We start from the raw sequence: 10,295 nt of genomic DNA on the forward strand, positions 1-10,295 counted from the left end.
ACTACTTTTAAACAATACAAATGTATTATGAATCACATTAATGCTTCTCAATCCCTTGCAAAGGTTCTTAACATGATCTCTGGCTCACAAGAAATCAATAAATGGAGTCCAACATTGTGATTCAAACCTTACGCGAAAACATAAAATAAGCGTTTTTTTTTTGGCAAAAAATGAACCTCATGGTGCCACCATTAGACTTTTGAATATGATCAAAAAATGTTACAGGATGTCTTTATTGGTGAAAAGGAACACCCAAACAAAAATGCATCAGATTTTATGAAAGTGAGGGCAACTGATGCACCCTAACATACATACATACATAACTCTGCAAAAATGTAGCTCATTATAAATTAATTAACATGTGTGCATAATAATAATAATAATAATAATAATAATAATAATAATAATTATTATTATTATTATTATTATTATTATTATTATTTGAATGACTTTTGTGTTCTTGTCTTTTTTCTGGAATAGTGCGCATGCAATGCGCTGTAAATCCGCCGGTAGGCGCTCGCGAGACTTTTTTTTTTTTTTCACCAACGCAACTCTTTCGCAGTAATTAACCTGTTATTTCGGATAGATATGAGTGGTATTTATATCTGTAGATATGTATATGTTGGTCTCGTGTGTGTAATCATATGTGAGACATCATCTGGTTTAATACTAAGTCAGTGATCTTCTGAAACGCTGTTCATATTTTTTTTAACAGATAAATATTTTCTTTGCAAAGTTGAAATCTCTGTCGATTTTTTTTATTTCGTAGCAATAAATTCAAAGGTGTTGAATCCAAACTAGTAATAATAATAATAATAATAATAATAATAATAATAATAATAATAATAATAATAAGTGAAAATGGCTCTATAATGAAACTCATACTGAATGAAGTCACCTGGAAAAGATTTCGAATTACTTAAATGTGCATTTTACCTTTAAAAAAAACCTCTACTAATACTAATAAATTGATCAATTAAAAAAATTATAGACGTTGAGTTGTATTTATATTTCTAATAATTATGACGTAATAATTACAATCGAATAAATTATAGTCATCTTCATTCCTTAGATAAGATTTAGCTGTAGCTCATTAATAATTGCACCGACTATACACAGGCTCTCATGTGATCATACTGACTAATTTAATTATCATCATCATCATCATCATCATCATCATCAGTTTGCATTCATTTCTTTTTGTTCCTGATAATTAATAGTGTAACAATTCCATTAATCATATTTCCTTCGGAAGGATTTTTTTTTTTTTAATGAACTCATTAAGCCAGCCCAAGACATGAGAGGGCTGTACAGCATGTGTGTTATTGTGAGTGGATGAATTGAAGTGTTATTGCATTACTCAGTAAAAGGAAACACTTGCAGCCTGAAAGAAACTGAAAGCTGACACTGAGATCATGGAAGTTATTTTAGCTATGATATATATTTTTTTCTTTTGGGGGGGGACAGCATTGTATTTGCTCGAGCATGCAAACACAATCTGCAGAACACTGTACACAGGCTAATCCTACCCACAATGCACACAAACCTGCGCGTGATGCTTATAATCCTGCATGCTCCATGCACTAACGGAGCTCTAAAGCAACTCAGGTCATGATGCAATAAAAAAATAAAAAATAAAACAAACAAAAAAATACTTTCAATTTCTTTCTTTTTTACTTTTTTTTTTGCAGAAAGCACTCTGGTATTTAGACGCACATTGAATAATAGCACGTGCACATGATAATGGTGATGAGGATGAGGATGACCTTCATTTATCATCATCCCTATTTCTATGATCATGTGGGGGGGGGGGGGGGATTAACCAGGAGTCGTCAATAAAGCCATTTTTTCTCCTTTGTGTGTGTGTGTGTGTGTGTGTGTGTGTGTGTGTGTGTGTGTGTGTGTGTGTTGGAGTAAACCGCGTCTCCGGTGTCTTCACGAGCTTTTTCTTGAGCTCGCGGCCCGTGATAAAGCGACCTGCCACCGCCGTTATATTCACTTCTTCTTCTTCTTTTTTCCACGCGCACACCGCCGAGCTGATCGGGCCGAATGGGCGCTAATTAAAACCTATAAATTATCTTGCGCGCGCGTGTGCGTGTGTGTGTGTGTGTGCGCGTGTGCGCGCGCGGCCTCCGCCTCTCAAAGATGTCGCGTGTGCGCGAGATAAGTCCGCAGCCCCTGTGCACTAATTTAGCCCCGCCGCGTGCGCGCGCGCGCGTGTGTGATGGAGTACTAATGAGGAAAGAATGAAGTGATGGAGCTTCTCCACAATAAAGATTTCACCCGCCGGTGTTTAGAGCAGAATAAACGCGCGCTCGCCTTATTTCTCTACAATGAGGCCCTAATTACGTTCCTTCACGCGGCCTGGTGGGCTGATCATATTTTAACGTTACAATATTTTAATAAGAGTTCGTGAAATCTGCGACCAAAAGACATTTAAAATAAATTCATGTTGTTTGTTTTGGACTGATGATGTACACGCACTGAAATGAGAGTGAGGTGTTGTTGTTGTTGGTTTTTTTTTTTTTAGTAGCCTAGAAATGCGCATTTGTGATCAAAACAACAGTGCTCAATGGCAAAGTAACAAGAATAACAAACAAGCAAACAAACAAAAACAGTAATAAATGACATGATTAAAAATAATGAAATAAATCAATAAATACTAATACAATAATGATAAATAATAGAATATCCAATAAATGTTTATAAATAATTATAACTACTACTATTTCTAGTTATTTTTGTTAAAGTGCAATAAAAAGTCTGTCATTATTATTATTATTATTATTATTATTATTATTATTATTATTATTATCGCTTTTGTGTTTAACAGTATTGTAAGATGTACATCTTAATATTTATTTATTTATTACTACTCAATAATAATAATAATAATAATAATAATAATAATAATAATAATAATTCGTTCTGCGCGTTATTAAATAATCCTCTCTCTCTCTCTCTCTCTCTCTCTCTCTCACACACACACCGTGGCACCGGGAGCGCGTGCTGAATTGTTCGCGCGCACGCCGGTTGTACCTGACATTAAAGACGCCTCCACTCTTTTGTTGTTTAAAAACGTCGTAAAAGTCGATTGGACGCTCTTTCCTGTGACATCAAGGACGCTTTCATCCCATTGGCCCATCGCACGTGTGATTCGCTCACGTGCTTCCGGTTGAGGAGAAAAAAAAAACAAAAAAAAAAAAAAGAAGAGGGGATGAGAGGAAGGGGGGGTTAAAAAAAAAGAAGAAGATTTTTAGAAAGAGTTTAGGAAGCGCGAGCTGTCATACGTGGGGGCGCGAGGCACGGGCCGCGGAGCATCACCGAGCGCCATGTGTGTGTGAGTGTGTTTTGATCCTCGAGATGCGTTGAGAAGAAACACAGAGCTAAATAAATGAATAAATCAGTGAAAAGGTGCACGAGGCATTCCGACGGTGCGGCGTCTTCAAGGTGTATCTAGAGATTGAAGAGGTTTTTTTTTTTTTTTTACTCCAGGATAAATATTTTGGTGGCAACAAGTGGGATTTTGTCATTGTTGTTGTTGTTGAAACAAAAATAAATAAATGGAGGAGCGGAAGGATCCGTCCGAGCGCGAGAGCGCGTCCCCTCCGGTTCTAGCGCGCGAGGCGGCGCCGCAGGTCCACCGCACCACGAACTTCTTCATCGACAACATCCTGCGGCCCGACTTCGGCTGCAAGCGCGAGCTCCTCTCGAGCAGGGAAAACGTCAGCCCGCTGGTCGCGAGGCCGCCGTCGCGCGCGGACTCCACCGCCGACCACCGCACTTCTTCTTCATCTTCTTCATCATCTTCGTCTCCGTCGTCTTCCTCTTGTTCCTCGTCGTCGTCGTCGTCGTCGTCCAAGGTGCTGCTCGAGGGAAACACGAAGTGCGGAGACGGCTTGAATCTCAGCGCGGTGAACGGCGCGAGCGGCGGCGGAAACGGAAACGGAGGCGCAGCAGGAGCAGCAGCAGCAGCAACAACAACAACAACAACAACAACAAGCACAACCGCTGTGGCGGCGGCCAAAGACGCCTCGCAACCTCTGCTGTGGCCCGCGTGGGTTTACTGCACGCGCTACTCGGACAGACCCTCATCCGGTGAGGCTTCTTCATCCTACTGCTGCACACTGAGCTTAACGGTTTGGGAGCGCGCGCGTGTCAGGGGGGAAAGAAATCCGTACAGGGTCTGTTTGGATTATTTCAGTAATAATAATAATAATAATAATAATAATAATAATAATAATAATAATAGCTTTGCCATGATAAGTCTATTAATATCACATATGAAAAATTATTTCTATTTTTAAGTGAGTTTTTTTGTTTTTTAATGTTTGTCAGGTAATGGTTGTGCATTAAATTTACGCACCCTCACCCTCATAAGCGTCTTTAATATTAAAGCATATATTCCTCAATTAAATTCTAATGTAGATAAATAAGCTGTATATTTATCTGTAGACAGAGTAAAAAAAAAACGTGCATTGATGTTAATACGGTTTAAAAGAAGAATAAGAATAAGAAGAGGGTCAGTCCAGTTATTATGTTATACTAAACATCATCTAAACCCAGAAGTTGTATGTAAATTTTATATATATATATATATATATATATATATATATATATATATATATATATATATATATTAATAGGAAGTTATATTGGGTAGAAGTGCAGCTTAGCTGCAATGTGTTGAGTGTTCACTAATTAAGTCACTGATCGTCTCATTAGGGTCTCGTGCACAAATGCAGCTCTTGCATGACAGTTTATTTGCGTGACGCAAGATGCGAACGGTGCAAGCAGCAGCAAAGCGCGCGCGCACACGAACGGTTGATTATACGGAAAGCGCGTGAGTCTGGATTTATTTCCGAATCGTGGACGTCAAATGACAAACCGTCAGAAACTTTAACTTTCACATCAGCCAGACAGTCACGTGCACACATCCCACATCCCACATCCCACAAGGCCTCCGAGAGGAAACTATAGCGGGCTGTGACCGAACCTTAAGTTTAATAATGAAACATAAAGGCGTTATAATTAATGCACATGCGCACAGGAGTGCTGTCGGGATTAAACAGTTCAAGTGCGAAGAGTGTGTGAGTGTGAAAGTGAACACAATAACACCGTTATAACACAAAGAACAAGGGACCGCTTGTAGTCTTGAGCTGCTAACAACAACAACAACAACAATAATAATAATAATAATAATAATATTAATAGTAGTAGTAGTAATATTACTAATAATAACCACATTTCTGAATAATCTAGCTATGATTCGGTCAGGACAGGAAGTTATTTTTTTTAGGGGGGAAAAATTAGGAAATGACTCTTTTTTTTTTCTTCTTCTATGCTCGTGTGTGTGTGTGTGTGTGTGTGTGTGTGTGTGTGTGTGTGTGTGTGTGTGTGTGTGTGTGCGCGCGCCTGCGCGCTAGCCCGAGAGCTGATGCCTGAGGCCTAACATCTAGCATGAGTTCTATCATATGAAACAGAAATAGTAATCGATTATTGATTGCTCTTAAGTGCATTATTATTATTATTATTATTATTATTATTATTATTATTATTATGGAAATGTTCACCCAGCACCACTGTACTGCACTGTGGGCTTCTGTAAAGTGAACTCTTTGATTTGAGGATTAAAATCCAACCTCACTTTTTTTTTTTTAAACAAAAACAATGCTGTTGAAATGTATTTTCGTTGAACGTGATTTCCAAACCCTCTCACCTGGAGACTAATATTGAACGATTCCCATTTGCATGTTGTACAGCAGTGTTGTCTATCAGTAGCCTACTAGCATTAGCTAATATAGACTCATATCTCGGTAATAGTGAACTCGTGTATTGTTTCTGCTCTGGCTTTTGATTCCTGTCTCAGTTTACTGTTAAATAGTGAATCATTTCAGTTAGCAATAATAATAATAATAATAATAATAATAGCTCAACACACACACACACACACACACACACACACACACACACACACACACACACACACACGTGGGTAGCCAGTATGCAGTATATTTGTGGATGTATTACTATGATGATGTTCATGTAGGCCTGTATTTGCTGTTTTATGTAATCTAAAATGCTCAACACACACACACACACACACACACACACACACACACACACACACACACGAGACACAACTGTGTCTGGATTAAAGTCTTAGTTTTTAGCACGTGCAAAAAAAATTACTCCGCATTTAATATCGGCCTAAATTACTTCCGGGATGAAAGAGAAAAAAAATAACAACACGGTGATACTAACAACAGGGACTCAAATAAGATCGATTGCATAACACTCACACTTTGAGAATTAAAGGCACTAAGTATGTTTCACCTGGTGCCTTCAGTTAGCTGAGGTTCTATAATGTGCCTTCAATTATATTTCAATATAAAAGATCTCCCAGTTTGGTACCTTGATTTGTCAGAGTACTAAAGGTATTTTTTTTCTGCAAAGAAAGAAAGAAAGAAAGAAAGAAAGAAAGAAAGAAAGAAAGAATAACACGATGCCTTCATAAAATCAGAATTATTGTATATTTTGGCTGTTTCGGCTCCCGGTGTGCAGTAAAAGCGTGATTTTACACACACACACACACACACACACACACACACACACACACACACATATACAGGTACCGAAGGGTACTTTTCCTCACCGCTGGAGTGGTATTATCACCTTCTGTACTCTATAGTGTGGAGATTTTACCTTTAAAACAATTTACGGAACACTGATGTGTTTTTAAAGCCTTATTTCTCAGTCTGAAAGCTGTAGGGACTGAAGATGTGCATTTGATCTGAACTGAATGCGGAAGATTTATTTTACTAGTGTTTAATTTATTTACAGCGCACGCGCTTGATGCGACATGGAAAAGAGAGAGAAAGAAAAAAATATATATATAATTTTAAAACTGACAAATTGTGAAAATACAACAGGAGCACTAATGGGCATCTTTTATTATTTAGATTACCTTTGAAAAAAAAATAATAATGTGAAGCACCTCAGGAGCACATAAAGCTAAAAGCTCCAGGGTTTATTTCATTTGCAGCATTCCAAGTATCGCACGCGCCAAATAAAATAAAATAAAATAAAGTGAAATAAAATAAAATAAAATAAAAATATAATTAAGAGAAATTGTGCTGTGCATGCAAAATATCTCTCTCTCTCTCTCTCTCTCTGTGTGTGTGTGTGTGTGTGTGTGTGTGTGTGTGTGTGTGTGTGTGTGTGTGTGTGTGTGTTTAATAAAAATCACCCTTAACGCTTAAAGCAGGGAATTGGTGCACAATGCACATTACAGTCCACTGATCACACTCTGAGAAAGAAAGGTACTAAATGTACTCTTTCACTTGTCACTGTGGTTGTAGCCTTAGTATGAACCTTTACTTTGTGCATTTGAACTTTAAAAATAACTGAAGGAGCGCTGATGTAACTTTCAAGCTAACAGCATGAGGGTTCATTTCATTTTATAAATAATAATAATAATAATAATAATAATAATAATAATAATAATAATAATAATAATGAAGTCCCCCTTGGTGCTTAAAGTAGGAAATATGAATAGATCGGTGCATTTGGTGCACAGTGCACGATTCCATCACCTATTGCTAACGCACTCTAAGGGTACTATGGGTACTTTTGCTTGTCACTGGAGCGGCATGTAGCTGTAGTGTGTCTGTTCCATGTTTTTAAAAAAATGGGCACGGATGGCAGTGTGTAAAGCTTGAGTATTGCACGTGCCCAAAGCAGTAAAATAAACAGTGCAAATAGATAGATAGATAGATAGATAGATAGATAGATAGATAGATAGATAGATAGATAGATAGATAGATAGATAGATAGATTAAAAACAAGAACAGCGTTGCATAAATAAAGCACGATCAGTGCGTTGCTCATGCTCTGAGATAGAAAAGGATCTTTATTGTACATAGAAAGAACTGAAGGAGCACGAGATCATTTGCATGGCAGACTGCAGCATTCTGGGTACAGCACGTGCCAAAACAGGATAGATAGATAGATAGATAGATAGATAGATAGATAGATAGATAGATAGATAGATAGATAGATAGATAGATAGATAGTATAGGGTATAGGGAGTGAGTGCATGCAAAATGTTTGGGATGTTGGATGTGTTTCATAAAATCACTGACGCTGTTGCTGCAGGAAATAAAACAAAAATAGATAGATAGATAGATAGATAGATAGATAGATAGATAGATAGATAGATAGATAGATAGATAGATAGATAGATAGATAGATAGATAGATAGGGAGTGAGTGCATGCAAGATGTTTGGGATGTTGGATGTATATCATAAAATCACTGACGATGCTGCTGCAGGAAATAAAACAATAGATAGATAGATAGATAGATAGATAGATAGATAGATAGATAGATAGATAGATAGATAGATAGAGTATAGGGAGTGAGTGCATGCAAAATGTTTGCGATGTTGGATGTATTTCATAAAATCACTGACGATGCTGCTGCAGGAAATAAAACAATAAATAAATAAATAAATAAATAAATAAATAATCGGATTGTTATGCATGATGATGATGATGATGATGATGATATGAGGACTGTTATATTGTTGAGGATATTTACGTGCCGACTTTGCTTTTCTTTGCCACCGTTGTTCTTGGACCAGGACCGAGGACCCGGAAGCTGAAGAAGAAGAAGAGCGACAAGGAGGACAAGCGGCCGCGCACCGCCTTCACAGCCGAGCAGCTGCAGCGGCTCAAGGCGGAGTTCCAGGCGAGTCGCTACATCACGGAGCAGCGGCGGCAGTCTCTCGCGCAGGAGCTCAACCTCAACGAGTCGCAGATCAAAATCTGGTTCCAGAACAAGAGAGCCAAGATCAAGAAGGCGAGCGGCTACAAGAACGGACTGGCGCTGCAGCTCATGGCGCAGGGACTCTACAACCACTCCACTACCACCATCCAGGAGGACAAGGAGGACAGCGAGTAGCAGCGCGCCCGAGCCAGCCGAGGGTGGGGATTAGTCGTGTTTCAACATCAACATCATCATCATCATCATCAACAACAATAAACTCATTCACAATTTTCTTCGTGAATTTAATTTAAAATATCGAATTGGCGCAATCATTAGGGATCCAAGCACCACACATGCTGGAAAGCTTATTATTATTATTATTATTATTATTATTATTATTATGAGAAGAAAATCATCATCACTGATCTCCTCCTCCTCAATGATAGGACGCTGTTTTTTCTTTTTAATGGACGCTGACTCAGGACGGCGACCTTTTGACATGAAGAAAAGGACAATAATTCCTTATTTAATTCTGTACAAATATATGGACTCTATGAAGATTTCTATAAATATAAATATAAATATAAATATATATAACAGCCAAAATTGTAAGATGTATATATTTAAAATTCAGGTAAGGTTGAGACGTGTGTTTTTCCTTACTTGCTGGCATTTTTTTTTAAAAATCTTTCCCTTCCTGTGTCATACTTTTTAGATCCTTTTTGTGATTGCACTGTTCTACATCTTTTTTTTTTTTTAAAGGAAACCTCGCACAAATTCTACACAACGACGTAAAACTGAACCGATGCTTCAAACCAAAGATTTTCACCTGTTTAGGCATTATGTTGTCTGAAATAATAAAAAAATAAGAAAGAAAGAAATTTAGAATCAAAGTGTGATCAAATTTGGTGAACAAACGCGTGCTTTATTTCATGAAAGAGTTTTCATTTCTTTTTTTTTAAAGATAAAATGAAATTAGACCCAAGTCTTATAGGAACTTTTTTTTTTTTTTTAAATCAAACTACGTTACATTTTTTTTCTTTCTGCACTGTGGTCAAGGTCATCACTTAAATTTAACATTAATATGAATTGTAAAAAAAAAAAAAAGATTTCAAATCAATATCCATCTGTCTATCTAATTGAAAAAAATTGCTGAATTTCTAAAACACAGCCCGCCTGATCTTTCACCCTCACATCACTGTACAGTATCTATCGACCAATCATACGGCGATAACAGCACTGACACTCAGCAATCATTGGTGTCATTTCATGTATCAGAGATTTATTGCTCCCCCCCAAAAAAAAAAAAAAAAAATCCTGTGTCCGAGTGACTCCGGACAATTGATAAATCCATTCCAATTAATTCATTCTAAAATGATTTCCCTTTCACTTATCATCTTTTTTCCCCTCCTTTGTTTTTCTGACAATCCATAAAACCTATACATTTGGTCATATGTTTCCTTTCTAAAAAGAAAGAAAGAAAGAATATTAATAATAAATCACTCACAGGTGAAGTCGCGCGCAGTC

At 37.4% G+C, this 10,295-nt stretch overlaps 1 protein-coding gene across 1 annotated transcript; it reads left to right on the forward strand.

The window, feature by feature from the left end:
* The first annotated feature begins 3,481 nt into the window (after positions 1–3,481).
* Positions 3,482–9,352, forward strand: en1b (engrailed homeobox 1b). The gene is made up of 2 exons (XM_060899417.1): positions 3,482–4,098; positions 8,644–9,352. The coding sequence occupies exons 1-2, from the start codon at positions 3,564–3,566 to the stop codon at positions 8,961–8,963; spliced, it is 855 nt and encodes a 284-aa protein (XP_060755400.1). The 5' UTR covers positions 3,482–3,563; the 3' UTR covers positions 8,964–9,352.
* The last annotated feature ends 943 nt before the right edge of the window (positions 9,353–10,295 follow it).

This window comes from Neoarius graeffei, chromosome 18 (genome assembly GCF_027579695.1).
Source record: "Neoarius graeffei isolate fNeoGra1 chromosome 18, fNeoGra1.pri, whole genome shotgun sequence".
In the NCBI taxonomy this organism is placed as follows: domain Eukaryota; kingdom Metazoa; phylum Chordata; class Actinopteri; order Siluriformes; family Ariidae; genus Neoarius; species Neoarius graeffei.